This window comes from Pterocles gutturalis, unplaced genomic scaffold (assembly GCF_000699245.1).
Source record: "Pterocles gutturalis isolate BGI_N339 unplaced genomic scaffold, ASM69924v1 scaffold5481, whole genome shotgun sequence".
Classification (NCBI taxonomy): Eukaryota; Metazoa; Chordata; class Aves; order Pterocliformes; family Pteroclidae; genus Pterocles; species Pterocles gutturalis.
The window spans coordinates 163,641-183,489 of record NW_010100169.1 but is presented as its reverse complement, the minus strand read 5'-3'; the positions used below and the strand labels follow the sequence as shown (position 1 = coordinate 183,489).

At 50.7% G+C, this 19,849-nt stretch overlaps 1 protein-coding gene across 1 annotated transcript in view; it reads right to left on the bottom strand.

The window, feature by feature from the left end:
* The window catches only part of PTPRF (protein tyrosine phosphatase, receptor type, F), a gene marked incomplete at its 5' end in the record, with an annotated part of 199,831 nt that overhangs the window by 24,831 nt on the left and 155,151 nt on the right, over positions 1–19,849 (bottom strand). The window contains 6 exons of the mRNA XM_010078593.1: positions 467–564; positions 6,381–6,496; positions 9,696–9,850; positions 12,866–13,078; positions 16,054–16,144; positions 16,828–17,081. Coding sequence (XP_010076895.1) covers positions 467–564; positions 6,381–6,496; positions 9,696–9,850; positions 12,866–13,078; positions 16,054–16,144; positions 16,828–17,081 — 927 coding nt within the window. The remainder of the gene's footprint in view (positions 1–466; positions 565–6,380; positions 6,497–9,695; positions 9,851–12,865; positions 13,079–16,053; positions 16,145–16,827; positions 17,082–19,849) is intronic.

The window sequence follows — 19,849 nt, the reverse complement described above, 5'->3', positions numbered from 1 at the left end:
AGGAATGAAAACCTGAATCTGCTGTTTGTCAGCAGCGGAAGATGGTGCAGAAAGCAAGACTTGGAATGTAGATGGAAGTAAGGGGCAGGGGATGTTGAGGACCGAAATACCTCATCCAGCCTGGATGGAGAACAGCCCTTGCAGAGCAAAACAATAAACAGCGACAGCCCAGGCGCATAGACACGAGCTCCCATTCACTCCTAAGACTGTAACCATGGTGGGAGCATGGCGGGCTGCTGCGTGTTCAGCTGCAAGGCCTTTTCCCTGTACAAGCCGTGCTTCAACTGCTCAAGGCGAGTTCCCACCGCTCTGGGGCTGGCAGGCAGAGCTGGCAGGCTCCCAGTCCCGGCTCAGTGCCTGACAATGCCGGTGCGGGGGAGGCACGTCTCAGCTTTCAAACCCTCTCTGCTGGGGGTCCTGGCCAGCACCACTCTGTCCCCACCACCCAGCATGCTCTCACGCTCACCTCGTATTCCTGGGAGAACTTCAGCCCATCATTGGCCTTCAGCCTGTCGATGTTGTCAGCAAGGTCTGTCACGGGGATGGGGGGGTGGTCACGCATGCCTGCGAGTGAGACAAGGAGGGAGAGGAAAACAGTTAGGGCTCTCCACAGCTGAGGAACAGCTCGACAACAGCATGTGCACAGCAAACCTGAAAGGTGGGTGCAAGGTGGACACGTGTGACTATGTGAAGCGCTGGGCGGGATGGGTGGGAAGTCGGCGAGATCACATGGCATGCTGCACGCACTATCGGAGCACACGGTTCGGTGAAACAAAAAAGAAAGGTGATGTGCAGAATGTGCATGACCAGGTGAGCATGCTCGGACAGTACAGCCACCGGGCACACAGAGCGGGCAGGGGCTCGGGCAAGCCCCCAGCAGGAACGGGCCTAGGAGATGCTGTCAATGCGCTTCCCGGGCTCCTGCACAGGCTGAAGTTGAACGCACTGACTCTCTGGTGCTCTCACTGCCAAAGGCTGGGGCTGATCCTCTCACTTACCCCTAACAACGGCATACTGCCAAAGGCTGGGGCTGATCCTCTCACCCCTAACAACGGCACTAGCCACAAAGAAACTCACCCCGATCCGCTCCAGGGAAGCCTCTGCAGCGTCTGTGCACAGCTTTTTGGGTAGGCAGATGCTGCCCCAGCTCCTGGAGAGCTGGAGAAAGATGGGAAGGACCCCACAGAGGAACAGCTGCTCCCCTGGTTGGAGATTGCACAACTTTTTGAGAGCCGAAGAGCAGCTTTGCCCACAGCTGTGTAACTCAGTGCTTTTCAGTGATGCTCTGAAGGCAAAGCCAGCTCCAGGGCCCAAAATCCATCTCAACTGGGCTGGCTCGTGCAAGCTGCGATGCAGCTCAAGCCATGGCAGAAGTCTTGCCCCGTCTAGAGTAGGGGTGCACAGTATGGCTCCATGGTGAGCCAGGGGAAACAGCCCAAGTCCTGCCCAGGGGAGAAGTCTGGAGGAGGGGATCCCAAAGATCCCGCACAGGGGACAGGTACTGTGGGGGGTGCACATGTAGGATTGGGAGGAGCCCTGCTGGGGTCCTGGGATTCAGGGCTCAACCACTGCAACCTCTGAAGCCGGTATGGTAATTGGCAGGAACGCGGCTGTGAAACTTCCAAAGCCTGGCTCATCCAAATCCCAAGGCTCGTGACTCCACTGGCTGCTCTGTGGGTTTCCCAGAAGCCCCACGTGGGTAAATAATGATTATTAATAGGCTGAAGCTGTTCATTCGCACCCAGGGAGACAGGTTGGAGCATGGCCAGGAGCTTCTCAATCGCTCAGGAGCCTGCGTGCTGCCACAGATGGCAGTGATGGGCCGCTGAGGTGATGGAGCAGTCCCCAGGCTGTGTATGCACATTTTACACAGTGGTGACAAGTCACTAGGTGATAACATGGAAGTGTTACACTGCAGCTGCTGCACAACAGGGCTCCTCACACCTCTGCCAAAAGCATCTGACATCCTCGCATATAGGCAAGACCTGATCCAACACACACTTGCCCTTCCATCACGACAGTGCAGAGCTATCTACGGATGGCTTGAGAATACGGGCAGATGGAGAAGGAAAGATCACTCTTCAGCCTTGTGCTGAGGTCCTCCTGGAAATGGTCCTCTGTTTGTCACTTCACTCATCAGGACCCCTGAGGTAGCTGAGCAGGCCCGTAAAGATGATGCTCTGATTTCTGCACAAGTTGCTCATTGGTGCTCCTGTAGCTCAGGAGCAGCCTTTGCAGAGCAGAGCTGTTACTGAGGAACAATCAAATGAGAACATGGTGGGACCAAAGCCGAAGTGTAAGGCTGGAAGAAGAAAGAGGCTGGAACATAACCACAGTATGTAGTTATCCCAATGTGGTCATGAACGAAACATGGCAGGGCCATGGAGCACAGCAGAGCTGCAGACACTCATCTCTGCTGAGAAATACAAGGGGGTCTCTCCAAACTTCAATTTTGCTGGTCAAAGGAGTGTTGCAGCACCAAAGGAGCCGCAAGAGCAGAATGGGAGAAAGAGGTAGTTGGTATGCCATCATGGTGAACCTGGAACAACTGCCACAGACAGTGCAGGGCAAGACAGGAGATCTGTAGACACTATTCCTGCTCCAGCAGGGGGATTGGACTAGATGATCTTTCGAGGTCCCTTCCAATCTCTAACATTCTGTGATTCTGTGATTCTACGTGCTCTTCCAATGACTTTGGCCAGAGGATAGTGAGCTCTCCACCATGCTAGAACAGCTGAGGTCTCTCAATGGCTGCAGGACTGCAGACTGCAAAGCCCTTGTCTCTGCTCCTGTATCTATCCTACACGCTGCTCCCACTCCTGCATGCACACACAGACACCTTGGATATCAAGCAGCAGGGAGGACACACTTTAATGGTTGGTTGAGAGTGAACTTGAAGCTCACAAGACAAAGAAGAAATAAAGGGGCAGTTACACCCATAGTCCCAGAGCAATTCCATCCAACCTGCTACAGCAGTAAGTCCCTCTGCTCTGTGCCCGTGACTTTGGTGCCAACACTGCTGCAAGGTAGTTCAGAGATCAGCACATGGGACCCAGCCCAGGGAAGCTAGTCTGCCTGAATGAGCACGAGAGTGTTCAAGGGCTGCAGAGCACCCTTCAATTTGTCCATTTGCTGGCTGACCCCCTCCAGAATGGCCAAGGCTATCTGTCCCCATGCAGGGCCAGGAGCAGGCCTGGCACCATGGCAGAGCCTGGCACGCTGCTGGAAGGGGGCAGGAGGCCTGGGAGCAGGTGAAGGGCTGCTGCAGAAGCCTTCTGGCAGCCCAGCACCCACATCCTTCCCTTCTGCACCGTGCTGCGGTGAGCTGCTGTAGTGCTGTGCAAACAGTACCCGAGCCTGGCCTCGGCAGGGCCCATACGTCATGTCAGAAAGTGAAATCACTGAATCACTGCTGTTCTACAGTCTGCTGTGAGTGAGGGTGACCTTCATGACATTGAAACAAAAATTACATAGACGAGAGAGAAAGGGAAAGAAAAAGCAAAAGGTGTCAAAAGATAAAGACAGGAGTTCAAACTAACTTGAGATATTCGGGCAACTGGGGACACTGGCACCTGCAAAGAAAAGAAATGGGGCAAGAACAGAAATCCCATTAGCCTTTAGTCATCATTGCAGAGGTTCAGAAATGGAAAGACAAAGAGATGAAGCCGCAGAGGAAAGTACCATCTGCCACAGCACCGGGAGCCTCCCTCCTGCACAGGACTGGCTGGTGGGCCCCGGGGCTGCTCTGCAGCTGGCCCTCACACACCGGGCTTTTGGCTCTGGCCAGCACCAGCCCCTGATGCTGAAAGACACGTGGGGCTGGAGGAACTTGCAGGGCAGTGAGCACACAGGTCTTCATCTGACGCCAAGAGCTACACATCTCACTGCACACCACCGGCCACGACCCCATGCTCAAGGGGAGCCAGCAGGTGGGTTGCAGGTACAGGGGACATCTGTGCTGCTCGGTGGCCAGGAGGACTGCACGCAGCCCCAGCAACCTCCGCTCAGTGCCCCTGAGCCTCCAGCTCGTTTGCAGCTCATCAGCAGTGCAACTCAGCCTCATTTCATGGTATATTGGGACACTGCCCGGTCCCATATCCTCTCAGCGACTTGGCATAGCAGCATGTTAGCACAGGGAGGCCAACAGTGGGGGAAATAACCCTTGTCTAAAGTAAAAACCACAAAAAAGAGAAAGCTTAATATTTAATAACAGTATCACAATTAATTATGCATTAAACAAGATTTCCCTGCTCAGCACACTCCAGCAGGGAGACCAGCTACCAAAGCGTGCAGGGCTGGTGGCCAGCACCTCTTGGCAATGCATCCATGCAGCACTGCCTTGACCTCGGGCGGCTGACAGGGGCAACAGCACGGGCCCACTGGGCTCAGTGGTTTTCATGCCTCCTTATTAATGAGGACAAGCTTGTCAGGAGCTGAACAGTCACTTCTAGCAGAGCCTCACAAGTGATGATGGGGGGGGAAGGGAGGAGGACACAGTGCTGTCACTCGGTGGGAGAGTGTCTGCCAGCAGCATTCCAGGGCACTGCTGCTGTCTCTAGTGGACCGGACACTTTGGGTTGTTTTTGTCTCTCCAGAGAGCTCTGCAAACTTACCAAATGAGCCAGCATCTTTTTTTATCCTTAGGCACAGGCGGGAAAAGAAAATTTCCTGGACCCCTCTTCTATCTGATAGCAGCTCTTGACCCTTCCTACAGCTTTAGCAATGGATGCCCTTGATGAAAACACCCTGATCTCTTGTTGGAGATGGGAGTAGGTGCAAGCCTGACCTGTCACACTCGTCCACGCAATGTAAACTACAAGCATGCAGCAAAGATGGCTCTTGTGTCCCTGGGCAGTGGGGACCAGCCTCTGTGTCATGTCCTAGAGCAGCCCTGTTCAATACCTTGCTCTTCCTCAAGGAGCTGCATGTTGTTGCTGACTGTGTGTGACCCGCTCACCTACTGCTTCTCTCACTGATCTGCCTTTTGAGATGTTCTTCCTCCAGCACAGGTGCCTCCCTTGCTCCCCACAGCATTTCTCTTCCACGCTGCAGTACCATTCTGTGGCTAATTGATGTGCCAGTTCTGCTGGCAACTGCCAGGGTGGCACTGCATCCTACCCCTGAGATCTGTGATTGGTCCTGCCTGGGAGATGCACTAACTACGGATCTCTGACACCCGCTCTGGCATGGGGAGGGGGGGAGATGTGCTGGTGAAGCCCACCCCATGTCTGCGAGCAGCAACAGGAAAGGCTTCTCTTACCCTCCCTCCCAGACACAGCAGGTTTACATCAGGAAATGGTCCCTTGGAAACTCTCCAGTTAGATAAAAGCTCTAAGATGAATGAGCAGCAGGAAGAAAAGGAAAGTAGGTTACAGACCAGGAGAAGCTGCAAGTTAGAAGAGAGCTGTATGTGCCTCATTTATTGCTGAACTGCTCCCTCCATCACAAAAGCCCAAGTGCCCCCCCACTTCATCTAGGACTTGGGCTCTCTGAAAGGCTCTGAATGAGACAGGGCGAGCCTGTCTCTGATCACTACAATGACAGGTACTGTGCTTTCAGTGCCATCAGAGACGTACAGACACAAAGCAGCAGCACGAGACCTTTCTGCAGTGCGAAGTACAGTTGCCTCTGCGGGCTGGCAAACCAGCTACACCCCCCAAGGCACTACAGGCCAGTGCAGGCATGATGAGATGCTCTGCAGTGAACAGTTGCATGCAGAAAGCAATGGCTGTTACTGAACTATCTTCCTCCGCGCTGAGACCACCGTAACCAGCAGCACCCTTCACTGGGCCACAGCACTGACCGGGGAGCAACGTAGGCTGAAGGCAGCTCTTCTCTTCACCCTTAGCTGAGCAGAGCAGGAAAGTCAGCACACCAAACATCCAAGGACAAAGCTGCTGGGACACCCTCAGCAGTCCAAGGGCTCTCTGTACCTCCTGATCCCCCCACACGCAGCCCCTGTGGCCAGCACTGCACCAGTGGTGCTCAGCACTGAATCTCAGCCTGGACCAAGCCAGTGCAGCAGCCAGGAGCAACGCAGCTGCAGGCACTTGCGAGCTCTCCCAGCTGTGTGTGGAGGCTCCTCCTGGCTCAGGACAACCACAGTGAGCTTCACAGTATGTCTGACACACACCACACACTAGGCTGTCCCCGTACAGGTTCTCCAGCCTTGCATGCCTTCAGTGACAGGTCCAGGGAGAAGGATTTGCAGACCAGAGAGGGGACACCTGGATATCCTCAGTCTAAGCCCCACTGTGGCACCACTGTGACTGAGAAGGTGCAGAGCTGCTGCAGGGGGAGGACTGCAACTCCTCCTCTGGCATGGAGACCTGGCGAAGGGGAACCAGAGGTGGGGCACAAGGAGGTTTGCTGCTCCCTACCTGGAGTCTGGTAGTTAAGCCGCCTCATCTCAACTGGGTCAGAGGAGTGGGCCAAGAGCGAGTCCTTCAGGCCGATGGAGTGCTCATCCTTGGAAGAGGGGGAGTGTGCCCTTTTCCTATGGACAGAAAGGAGAGAGAAGCAGGTGAGCTTTGCCAGACTGGCATGAACCACCATGGGAGGGAGTCTGGGTCCCTGCATCCCAGATACGCAGCTCCATCCCAGGCTCCCTGGGGCTCTGGGCAAGTCACATCCTCTTCTGTGCCTCCAGTTTCCCATCTATGAAACAGGAAGAATCGTATGTCATTGATGCCAGAGGTTTGATTAGTGAGGCACTTTGAAATGTGATATTCTGCATAGTATTTATTAGAGAAAAAGCACATAGATGCAAGCTGTTATTTCCTTTTACTCTCTCTAGGAACTACTTCCTGTAGTGGAAGGATATAATAATTTTTTTTTTTTTGAGTATTAGAAATATTTAAATATAGAACACTGTAATGTAATAGTGTAAATGTTCTTCAGGGTGTGTTTTATTGGGCCATTAATACATGTCTTGAATGGTTGAAGGCACCCAAGGCATGTATTAATGGAACAATAAAATACACTGTTGTCTCTTCATGCTATATTTATGCCTAGAGCGATGCCACCACCTCAGGGTCTTGGTGGAATTCATAGGCAAAGCAGGGACAGACCCACTCAAAAAGTGGACAAGTGAATACGAAGGAAAAATCTAACACTGCAAGAGGAGTTTCTAGTGGTTCTCTAAGTCACACTTTCTGCTCTATATTACAAATACGTTGGATATACCCAGGCAGTAGAAAGAGGTGTTGGGCAGGCGCAGGACAGCAGTACTCTCTTCTGAGTCTGTGCTGACCCTGACACTTTGCCAATGTGCTGAGCATGCAGCAATACAAGAGACTTTGTCTTTTGGCTATAGCCCCCAAATGGATTTAACCTGATGGTGAACCCCTCTGCTGACCTGATGTTTTTTTGAAGAGAGGGAGCTGCATCACTGCTAGGCTGCACAAGGGCATTTACCGTCCTGCAAATCGCAACAGTCAGCCTCTGCTTTTTACCGCCTTGAGAGTCATTTTGAAGCACCCTGAAGGGTTGCAGAACAGAGGCAGCTGTACCTCAGGACGGTGGTGACCCTGAGCCACGCGTGATCAGGAACGCTCTGCACAGGCACAAGGTCACTTCCACAGGGAGCTGTGCATGCTGTACTGGCACTAGTGAGAAGCAATTAGGGAAAATTGGGTGAATAAATCGTGAGTGAAACCTGTGTTCCCTCTGTAGCCCAGACTGTGAGCAAGCTCCAGCTGCAGCCCCCGCCTGCATCATACACTGGAGTTGTTCAATGGGGAGGACCAGCTTGTGAGTCTTACGCTACTCTGAGTCATCTCAACATCTCAGAAGCCTTCTAGTCGCCTGAACCAAGACAAAAGAACTGAAGGACTGAGAGCACTGACAGAAAGAAAGGAAAATGCACAGCAAACAAATAAAGCACTGTTTCTCCTACAAGGGGCACAGCAGGATGTGCCATGTGCTACTGCGTGCCAGTCTCTGAGCCCTTGAGCAAAGTGGCCCAGCTTTTCTGGAGAATGGGCACAGCACATAATTAATGTTTGTCTCTCCCATTAGCCTAGCCAGGGCAGTTGCTAAACAAACCTCCAGATCCCAAGCTATGCACTGCTACTCAGCTTCAGTTCACTCCCACTGTAGATTTGACACTGTGAATATGCTGCACAGATACATTTTACCTTTGGCAGAAAATGCCTCTGAAGAGAAGCTGGACAGCAAAGAACCGCAGCATAACACAGCATCACTCTGAGCAGGTGGGTGGTGCTGGAAGCAGATATGCTGCTCCTGCATGGGCACAGCAGGGACATCAATGTCAGGTCTGAGCACAGCAGGCTGCTGCTGCTTCCTGGTGCTCCACCCACACCAGACTCTGGGACAAAGCAAAGGTAAACCAAGCTGGGCACAGCAAATATGGGGCCCAGGTACAGAATCCCCACTGGGGCCATTTTCTCTCCTTAAAGAGCAGCAAATACTTCTTTTTACAATTGCCTGGTATTCCCTCAAAGCTTCTTCATTATCGACTGCAAGAATGCACCTGCATTCTTGGCAGAACAGCTCTCAGTCTGAAGTGACTGAGAAAACAAAGAAACACCTATAACTGCTGGTGTTGTCATTTTTTTGATTTTTAATTTAATTGCAAAAACAATCTGGGAAGTCTTTATGTTGGAACTGTCTCTCTAAGAGCTGTGAGAGGCTGACAATTGCTAGGAGGCTGATACCTTTGAGAAGAAAAGTCTTTGTAAACCTCCAGGGCTGGCATGCCCCATGATCCAAAAAATAAAGATGCCCCTTAGTAGCTTCAGGCTTGATTTTTAAAAAGGGAAATAGACTTGAAATTTTAGCAAAACAAGAAGATAAAATGGATTCCTACCTTTCTTGTTTACTAGATCCAGGGAAGAGCAGAAACAGAAGAAAGGAGATGATCACTGACACAGAAAGGCACTGACTGCACATGCACAGCAGAGCTCCATTTAATCAGACAACAAAGCCAGCTCCCTTCCCCAGCTACAGATACATATGTAAATAGAGAGTCCAGGAGGAGCAGAACCTCATAGAGAATGACCTACTGTAATTGAACAGGCTACACGAACACATGCAAATGCAACCTGTGGCTCCTCAGGAGGACTAACAATCATCTCATGCTGCAGTTACAGCACTAGCAGGAGAGCTCTGCTACACAAATGCAAGTGGTTGCTTCAGCAGAAAGCACAGAGCATGGATGGTCCTGACCTGGTAGCCAGGACTGAGGCGCTTCAAGAAGAGAGCTCCTACTCTGATTTCAGCCTGTCACATCCATGCCCTGTTCCCACTACCAAGACCATGTTCCCCAATCAAAATTCACAGCAGTGGGGGCACCTACCAGAAATCAAGCAGGCAACAGAAAACCAGTACTACAGATGTCCCCAAGGCTGCAAATCCAAGCTGTGAAACCAGGGGGAGGTCAGACTGGCTTTAGGTACAAAACTGTTCTCCTCTGTCCCACTGCTCACACATTTCCAGAATTCACAGCAGCTCTGTGTCCTGGGGCTGATATTAATTACCTTCTGCATTCCCAGCCCTTCTGCTCTCTTTACAAAGCAGCCTTCTGCTGTGCGTGGTAGAGACCTTCCTCCTCCCCATGACCACCAAGGGCTGTCTATCAGACCACCATATCTGAAGGCTACAAGGAAGGTCTTGAAGGTGCCACCACCCATAGTGCTCGTGCCATAACTGCCATGTCCTGGACTGGATCTCACCTTTTGAAAAGGAGTATAGCAATGACAATGATGATGATTAATATCACAGCCAGGACGGGCCCCATCACCCACAGCATCTCCGGTTCATCCTGCTGCTTTGCTGAAGTCACTTCCATCACGATCTCATCTGAGTAGGGGCTGGCTGCATATCTCTTCTGAACAGCACCGGCAGGAGAGGGAAAGAAAAACAAGTGTCCATTATGCTAAAGCAACAGCTATATCCCTGAAATGCAGAGGTTTTCCCTTGCCTCTGGCTAGCAGGGAACGGTCACGTTTCTCAAACCACAGCAGCACACCATGCTCCCTTTGCATCAGTGGAGGTCACGCTGCGGAAACTCCTGGTGTGAAACATTCCCAGTGCCAGCAACTTTCTGGCTAGCAGACCTGGCCTCGAGGTACCAAACTGGAGCAGCCCAGAGAAGAGACACTTGCCAGCCCTGGATTCTCTCAGAGCCAAATCACCAGCTTTTGAATCCCAACCAATTGCACAGCGGGGCTGGCTGATGATTCCCAAGTGGTGTGTAATACCTGCTGTGCTGATATCAACACATCTCTCCAGGACAGGGCTATATTAGGAAAACCCCTGCTGGGCTAGGCAGTTTGCTTAAAGGAATGGAATAACAGGAACATTTTCTACCTGATGTCTCAGCCCTGAAAAACAGACCTTGGAAAGGGGATCATACTTACAGGGTCCTTTCCAGAGACTTCTGCAATCTGGCAGCCCAGTGATTTATGATCCAGAGGGACAGCTTTCTAGCCCCACCAGCAAGATGGGATTAGCAGAGACCCAAACCCTTCCTGCAGATAAATGACACTGTGCCCGGCTCATTCTGCTGCTGTTGCTAAGTTTTATGGGGCTGTGCTGTACCTTCACAGCTCACCCTCTCTATGTCAGAAGGGTTAAATGCTGCAAAAAGAAATCCTTTCCCCCTGTTAGAGAGGGCCAGAGCTGTATCAGTTCAGCGCTGGTGGCTTTGGAGCAGCACCTGCTGCCCTGCATTAGGAAGCCAGAAACGCTCTGCTATAGAACGTTTCAGTCACTGAAGAGGTGCCTGTGGATCTATAAATCGCCTGCTTTAAGGTCAAAGTTTAAACATGCACTTTAAGACTGTGCGCATGTGAGGGGAAGAAAGGGAAAAATCAAGCGTGCTGGTGTCACACAAATGCACATCTTGATCTCCTCTCACAGGTGCTCTTTATCCCAGCCAGCCTGGTTTCAAACATGCATGGAGTACAGAAAATGCTCTTATCTGTGACATCCTTCTGGCAGCACGCGCAGGTGCAGCATCCTAGCTGCTCTCCTCAGATCTATCAGAGGTCAGAGATGCCGCTGCCTGGACGGGGAGCATGGGGGGTGGTTGCTGCTTTGTCTGTGAAACCTTTCAGCCCTACGAGACCTTGTTATAGCTGCTGGCTCCCAGTTCAGCTCTGTTCCTAGAAAAATTCTGCATGGGATCCCTGCAAGGCGTTGGCCTGTTCCTCCGCCTCCCCTGCCTAGTTCGAACAACAGGGCAGGGAGTTAGTAGCAGCTCTGTCTGAGCATGGCAGACAGGAAGGTGCTACACCAGTGGTGAGAGGATGGAGCAGAAGGCCTGGGGCTCCCCTTTGCACGGGCAAGCGGTTATGCTGTGAGGAAGGCACAACGCCTTTGCCTGTGACTGCCAAGCTGCCTTAGATGGGGGGGAAGGAGCGTGCAGCTAGGAAACGTGTGTCCACCTGCAAAGCTTTCTGCAGGGGGCAAAGATTCATATTTTTGCAGACACACTTTGGAAATGCTTCCTTCCAAGAGAAGACAGAAGCAGAGGAGATCAGAAGCTCTGTTATCTCAGTGGCCTTTCCAAAGGTGCAAGTGTCCCTGTTCTCAGAGATGGTCTTTCAACCACATTCCCCTTTGCCTTTTAAGAAAGGTGATGTTATGTCTGCCTGCTGACACTAGACACGCACCAAGCAATTTAAGAAGAGCTGAGTGGGGGAGATAGTGCCCAGCCCTGGACAGAGTGCTTCATGCTGCAAATGGCAATGGGCACGAGGCGGCAGGGCATGCAGGAAGGAGGTCTCTAGGAGCAGGGTGTAACAACTCTGCTGGCTGGTGGCTCACTGGAAGGCCGTGGCAGATCTGTGCTAGGGAGGATATGATGACAGTCCGGGATCACCTAGTTCAGGTCATCTCTTCTTGACAGAGATTGCCAGGACAGCACACCCCAAGGCCTCTGCTTTACCTTGCTGTTCATCTGTGACTCTCCTTCCCTCACCAGTGTGCACATTGTGCCACAAGAACACGTGAGCTGGATGAGTAATTAACAACTTGACCAGCCCTAATGAGCCATTACAAGCAAACAAGGCTGAGGAAGAAAGCCGCAGCTTGGAAGCCGACCAAAGGATTCTGTGCATCTCTATTATTTCCATTATTTACACACTGGCTGCTCCTACTGCCGCCACCACCACTCCTGCCCTCTGTGTTTACAGCTGGAGACTGATGCACAGGTCTCGCCATGCTGCTCCCTGCTTCTTGCATCAGCTATTCCCTTCTCCCCCATGTGCCCAGGCCTTGCATGCTTGGCGGCATGCTGCTGACAAGGGCATGGCCCATTTGCCTCCAGCAAGGAGAGGCACAGGAGCAAGAATCCCTCCACAGCAAGCATGTGTGCAGCTTTGCCCTGCTGACAACCCACTGCGACAGGAGCCAGGTTTGTTTGCTTCTCCAGACACCAGCTGGAAGTGAGACTCTGGCCACAGAAGGGACTGTGAAGTCGGGTTTGCAGGTCCTGTTCACTGCAGAGCCTCAGCAGCCAGTGCGCAGGGTGGGATTTCAAGGGGCTATTTTCCACAGTCGCTTACTTGAACTAAAGCAGAACGAGAACCTATCCCAGCCCCACCATGTGTCAAGCTGTGCTCTGGGCACAGCCCAGCAAGCCACAACCGAGCTTGTGTAGAATGCGTGTGCTGACACTGCTCTCCACTCTCATCTGTTATGTCGAACATACATGCCATTTCCCCCCAAAAACACCATCTATCAAGTCAGCTCCCACGGCCGCCTCAGCTTGTTGAGACCAGCTATGCAGCCTCAGTCTCCTCTCTTCAGAGAAAACTGCATCATCCCAGCTTGCAGTGATTGTTCACCCTCCCTGCACTAGGACAGACTGTGTCCACTCCCAGCAGAAAGTCCTTACCGTGTCTCCATCCTCCAGCGAGGCCAGCACGAAGCAGCGATAGCTCAGGTCTTGAGACAGGGGCTTGTTGTAGAAGCCTTTGTAGTTCTTCTCATCCCCCAGGGTGAAGGTCTCAGGCAGCACATCCACTTGAGCAGCAATGTAGGGCTTGAGCCTGTCTGCCTGGCGTCGCTGGCGCCTGCTCTGACTCCCTTGGCTTATCGCCTCCAGCAGCTGGGGACAAACAAGGTGCATCACTACTGCTTCACCCAGCATGACACCACCTTATGCTGTTACCTTACTGGCTGTAGGACTCAGTGGCGTGGAAAGGAAGGGAGGAGAAGATACTGGGTTTGATTCGGATGTGGCGGTACAGAGAAACCAGAGGGATGCGTTATGTGTTTACACATTGCTGGGGCACCCACCTGCAGACCCTCACTGCAAGCACCTCTGTCAAGAGCTCTGCTTTGGAAGAGTCCTGAGCCCTGGGATGCTGACACAGTGGATGTTAGGGCTGAGATTGGCTGTGCCTGTCACCCCGACTTACTGCATCCCAATGGGCTGCAAAGGAACTGCACCATGTTCTCTGGCCCAAATATTGGCATGGACAGCAACTCACTCTCTCTACGGACACTGGAGGTGAATTACAGCTGATGCTGACTTATAGAGAAAAAGTGACATTTGCTGTGTCTTTCCCTTCTGTCAGTGCTTCGATATTTCACCTGCAGCTGGGCTGCAGGCACAGCTTTGTGTAAATCACACAGAATGATAACAGATTTCATGGGATGTTAGAGTAAAAATGGCAAATTTCATAGTGAGCCACAAATTCATGAAAAAGGATATAAACACACAAAAATTCAATTACATTGCTAAGAAAGACTCTCAGATGTTTAAAGATGTTGTTCTAATGAATAAAAACGAATATCAGGCTTGGAACAGAAATTCTAATTTAAAATGAAGAAGGAGGCATGAAATACATTTCACACACGAGTGTATCAGTGCAGCATTGTCAGGGCAGACAGGGAACATCAGTGGGGCTGGGGACAGTGATGTGCACACAAAGCCATGCTGCTGAGCTGAGCTCACTCCCTCTGAAGAGGAAAAGCTGGGTAGTGCACCCCCAACTCTTTCCTGTTGACAGTACATCCTTGCCCTCTTATGAATATTCATGTTGGAGCAATTTAGGAAAGTTATAGCTTGTCATAGCAATACCACCAAAGGAAAAAAAAAAGGGATGGAGAAACCTCAGTTTTGCAAATATCCTTGTAACGGCACAAAGATAGACTTTGGACTGTGGATTTTGGTCTCTACATACATCTCTTGTATCTTGGCTGAAATTACAGCTGAGCTCTTTGGGCCAGAAAGGACAGCTGTATATGCATGGGCAGGAAACCACAGGGCTCCCGTTGTGATTGAGGTTGCTGGATGCTGCTGCCACTTATATATGTAACATACCCCAAAAGACTGCATCAAAACAATGCTAGGCTTGCAAAGTTCAGATCTTGAAAAATTAGAAAATTAACATTGCCTGTGCAAAATTAATTCAGCTGTCTTATGTATGTGCATTGTGTTACAATCCTTGACTGCACGGTCACATACTATATTTTCTGTAACTCCCCTGCTTTGTTCAATACACAGGACAGACAGTGCTTAATCAAAGAGCAGCTATTCCAGATTTTGTTTTCTTCTTCCCACTATACAGCCTGAGGCCTTGTTTATTGCTTACTATTCAAATCCAGCTCTGAAGACAAAATTAATAATTTCCTCATGGGCTTTTCTATGGTGCTGATCACTGTAATATTACAAGGGCTTCACAAACATTAACGATCTTATCTTCCAAACACCCGTATTAGGTGAGGTGAAAGCAATTATCCTAATTTTACAGATGGAGAACAGAGACGCAGGGACATTAATGTAAAAAATGTCCACTAATTTTGAATGTCAAATTGAAAAGACATAGGCTTGTTTTGTTTTTAAAGAGAACTTAGCATTTTTTTATGGTACTGACTGTATCCAGCAGAGCTCCTATTTACTTTCTCTGCAGCTGGGGATGCTTAGGCTTTGCAAACAAAGCTCCAGGATCTCAAACTGAGCACTCCAAAAAAAACCAGAACATGCAAGACAGTGGCAGCTACTGAAAATCTTTTTTAATCATTTGCCTGGGACTGGGTGAAACAATCACAGACAGAAAACAGTTCTCTCAATAGCTTTCAACTACCTAAAGCACAAAACCAGAACATCCCTTTCTCATCCTAGTCTTCTAATTTCTTGTGACATCTTCTAACTTCTGCAATGAAATGATGCAGGAGACCTATAGATGATGGTTCTCCATTACACAGCTGTGTTTCATCTGCAGAACAGATCCACCCGTACACAGAGTGAGCTGGGACCCCATGGAAAAGAACGTGCAATCATTTAATTAAAGATTAATGATAAGCAAGGGCTGACCTACAGCTTCTAACACTTTGTAACAATTTCTGAGGGCTTCAAGCTTCAACTTCGTTCTCTTAACGGACCCTTCTGTGTGTGATTTCTTGGAATTTGTCCTTATTCCTTAGGGGGAGGTGGTGTGCATGGGGAAGAAAAAGCCCACAAACTCTGTGTGTGGGACTCTTCTGATACCCACACATGTACCGCACTACTGATGTTGGAGGACTCCTGCACAGAATAAGCTGCATCTTGGAGTGAACGGGCTGGTGAATGCTGAAAGCCTTTTAAAAAGCAAGTGTGAAGGGAGCTTTGCAGGTTTTGTTAGGTACTAGAGTGAACTCTTTATCCGAACTGCAGGCTTAGGTCCTATCCACAGAGGAAAAAGCCTCCTGACAGAACAGTTTAGTAAACTGAAAACAAGACCTTTCTCTCCTAGCTTGTTTTCAAAAATGACACGGTTGCGTTGTCTGAAAAAGGCTGCAAAGACCGTACAACCCGAGACAGGATGTCCTGCTCAGATCTCTGAGAGACTCAAGTGTGGTCTCCTAATGGGGCATGTTCTGGGAGGTGGCTCCTCCTTTGCATGACTCCAGCCTCCTTCCTACAGGCTGTCACCAGCCAAGAAAGGCTGAGTGGGCACCACATGTCCGACAGCCCCCCATCTCGGACGCCCAGCCTGCACCTATGCCACTGCACCCATGCCGTTGGCAGGAGGCCTGGACAAAATGTGCTGGGCCAGCTGGGAGCCATGTCCATCAGTCACTGCTACAGATTCCTACCTGGTCCAGCTCCATCTCATCAGGTGTCCGCCACCGAGCAGTCGGGCTGCTGGTGCTCTGATCTGCTGGCACAACCACGATGTAGTACCACCTAGGAAGGAAGGAAAGTGTAAGCACTGGACCCCAAGTCATCTCTCTGGCAGGTCACCACATAACATGTGTCATAGGCCTCCCAAGGACAACCTGCTCCTCTCCCTGCCCTCTGAGCTGCAAAAGGGTTCAGTAAGGAAGAACTGCATGAGAGAATACTCCCGTTAGTGCTCATTAGGTTAATGAAGATCTACAGACTGTGCTCCAGAGGGTGGTGTAGGAGCTGTGAGAAGGACATTTATATAATCGGATTGTAGCAAGAACCCTGGGGGAACTGTGCTTCAGCACAAGGATACCACAGTAACGAATAAGACCTCCACAAACTCGCTTTTTTAATCTCCTTGAGGCTTTAGGCATTATTTATTTAAAGGATATTATACAGTGTCAGAGAAAGTCCCTCCTGATTCTCAACTGTGTTTTTGCTGGTAGCATCTGGAGTATACCCACCAGGGTGAGGGCAAACTGTCAGAGAATTGTCTTAATTTTATTGCATATAAATATTTGCTCAGAAAGAGCCAGCAGTATGACCCCATGTTACGGGTAAATGCCTGGCTCTGTACTGCAGCCTACTCGGAAATTCACTCCCAGGTTACAAAATCCACAGGTTGACAGAGGTCTGCCCCGCCTTTTTCCCCATCTCTAGCCCTCGAACTCTGCCTTCTCCACCCAGGCATGGCAACCTACCTAACCGGCACAGCAGTCTGGACTTTGGGAAGGGTGAGCGTGAATTTTCCTTCCTGTATGTACTTGTTTGTGGCGATGGGTTTGCTTTGCAAGACGTCAGGAGCGGTGCGGATTGAGACGAGGTGCTGGAGCCCCCCAGCACTGCTTCCGCGGTTCATCAGCACAAAAGAATAGTCTGTGTCTGGCTGGAGGTCGCTTATGAGTTTCTTCATCGAGTGGCCGTCCACCTCCACACTCTGGCTATTGTACAGAATCTGAAATGGGAAAAGGACATGCTCATGCAGCTGACAGCTGCTGATAAAAACTCACACTCAAAATGGCAGCGTTAGAGATGACAATTTGGCTCTGGGCCCTCCCTCAGGTGGTTCAGCTATTGTGTGCTTTGTAAACAGCCATAAATCTTTAGTTAAAGAAGAGCAACCCCCAGCAGAGGGTTGAGCCACGCTTCCTGCGCCTGGCAGCGATGGAGCAGAGAGGGTCATCTCAGCAAAGCCCAGCTGGCCAATGCCAGCGGTGAGGCTCGTGGTGCCACACGCGCTGCTTTTCAGCGCTGGTTCGGGGGAGGAAACCAGATGGCTGTGCTTTGCCCTCGCGTGGAGATGAACAGGTCTTTGTTTCTTGTCTCATGAGGCTACAACACACAATATGCTTTTGGTGTAAAATCCTGTCTGCTTTAAATTGGTGTCGTTCCTGTGTCTACCAGATGATGATGCCTGATCGAACAGTTGATGCAGAGCATCCCCCTCCCAGCAAGATGACTGGGGGGGGTTACACGCCCCACCAATGATCTGACAAATCCTGCGCAGGTTTCACAAATTGGTACCCGAAACAGCATCTCTGGAGGTGTGACACCCTGTTGCCATGACAACAGATGCTGGTGCCGTGCCAGCCGTAGGCAGGAGATCAGTGCTGCTTTTTTGCTGCCGAGCTTGCGATGAGGGGCTGCTGGACAGGGCCAGGCAGGGCAGAGCTGCTGGTGGCCTCGAGCAGCCGGCAGCATGCCCCACCCCCCCCAGCCCCTAAGCTAGTGACATCTTCTCAGTGCCCTGTTGCAGACATGCAGGACCCCCATCTCCCCAGAGCACAGCAGCCATGGTCACTGCTGTACTAGCTGCACCAAACAGCCCGTCTTCCCTGGGAACCTCACTCCAAATGCTGCTGGAACAACCCTTGTACCCTGAAACCCTGGGTGCTGCCTCTGCAAAGGCAGAAACTCAAACAGTTCCCAGAGACAAACAGGGTGTAGAGAACCAGCGAGACCAGAGGTTGTGCCCCAGTTGCGATAAACCAGAACGTTTCCTTCCACCAAGTGACTGTCCCCTGTGGCAGGGGAGTGCTGGATTCCCGATAGTGGTGCAAAGAGACAGCACGCCAAAACCTGCAATGGCAGAGCTGGAGCATGTTATACCACATCAGCTATTAGGTGCCACAGGCAGAGACCCCACAGTAAAACACGCTCTTTCCAACGCAGCCTTGAGAGTGAGAAGATAGCGGCGCAGAAGAAAAATTACTTGAAGTAAACCAGATTTTTCACCAGCTGAGCCTGCTGTTCAAGCTGACACAGGCAGCAAGTGAGGGAACAAACTTTCCTTCCAAGTCACCTTTTTAGCAGGTGGCAGAAATCTGCAGAAAACTGCTGGCTTGCTGGGACAAGGGCAGCTGATTAGAACTGCTCTCATATTTAGTGCTGGAGCTGGGAGGAGGAAGGCCCTGGAAAGAGATCTGAAGGGCAGCAGAGGACAGGGACCAGGCTAGGCCTCGAATTTGCATCTTTGCTTTTGTGTTAACCAAACAGCAATAGCCTCAGCATGCTTGAAATCCTCTTCAGGTCACTTTGCGTGGAGGTCAGTATAGGAAAAGAGCCCCAGCTTTTTGCTGCTGAGAAGAGACTCTCAACAGGTAACGGAGCAGCAGTGAAGAGCCAGCAATGGAGGAGAGATGCAATCAATCTTGGTTGCTGACATGCTTCAGTCTTCAGGGATGAACTGCAAAAATAAGTATCAAGTACTAAAATAAGAGAGGTTTGCAGGGACAAAGCCTCTGCTGGCTGCCCACGTGCAGAAAAGGCTGTCAAAGGTAGGATGGCTGGAGGGAGTTGTTCTCTGCTCTGACTCCTCTTAAAGTATTTTCTCCTGGGCTTTAATACCTTTCTCCAAAGACATCTACATCAGATGGGTGCTAAAGTGAATGAAGAAAGTAAAATGAAGAAACGTTTCTTATAGCGCAGGAATATCAGATATTTAGTTGGCAGGTCTCACCCTGCTCTGACACAGAATAGGCACAACAAAGACAGGAGCGTTAGACTTCAAATCTTCTTAGGTGCTTTGCTGTCTGTCCCAACACCACTCCTTGCAATGATATTGCAATAGTACAGGTCCAGATATTCCACATGAAGGCAAGTCAGGGGTGTCCTGAGGGAGCAGCGGGACCTCACTTCATGTCCTTCAACACAGACTTGAACAAATCCAAACTTCCACCATTAAGAGCTATGCTGGAAGGATGCAAAGCCCACAAAGAGTTCTGTTGCCTCTGAAGTGAGTCTTCTCTAATAAAGGCATCATCAACTGCTTCTGTGTGTGCCTCTAGGGAAGACATCTGCCCACCAACTGCCTGTGGATGAGGCATCTGCTGGGGATGTGGCTGTTCTCCTGGGGCAAGAGGAGGCGGAAGAGACAGACAGGCACTTCAGTTCAGAGTTTCCCTGCTTGCTTTGGACTGGAACCAGCCAGAACAGAGTCTCCAATTCAGTCCTGACACCAGATTATTATTTTTACTGCCATGCACAGAAATTTGTGTCCAAAGACAGTGGAATTGGCATGTGCAATGCCTTCCTGAAGCATTCTCTGACATCCCCCCCTTTTCACCAGTGCTGTAGCAGTTCTACATTCCTTACCTGCCATAACACACTGTCTTCTCAAATATTATGCACCATTAGTTAAGGCCTCTGCACAAACCTTAGAATAATTCAAGGGCTCAGAAACGGTCATTTGTGTGCAGCTGAAGATGCCCAGGAGCTCAAGCA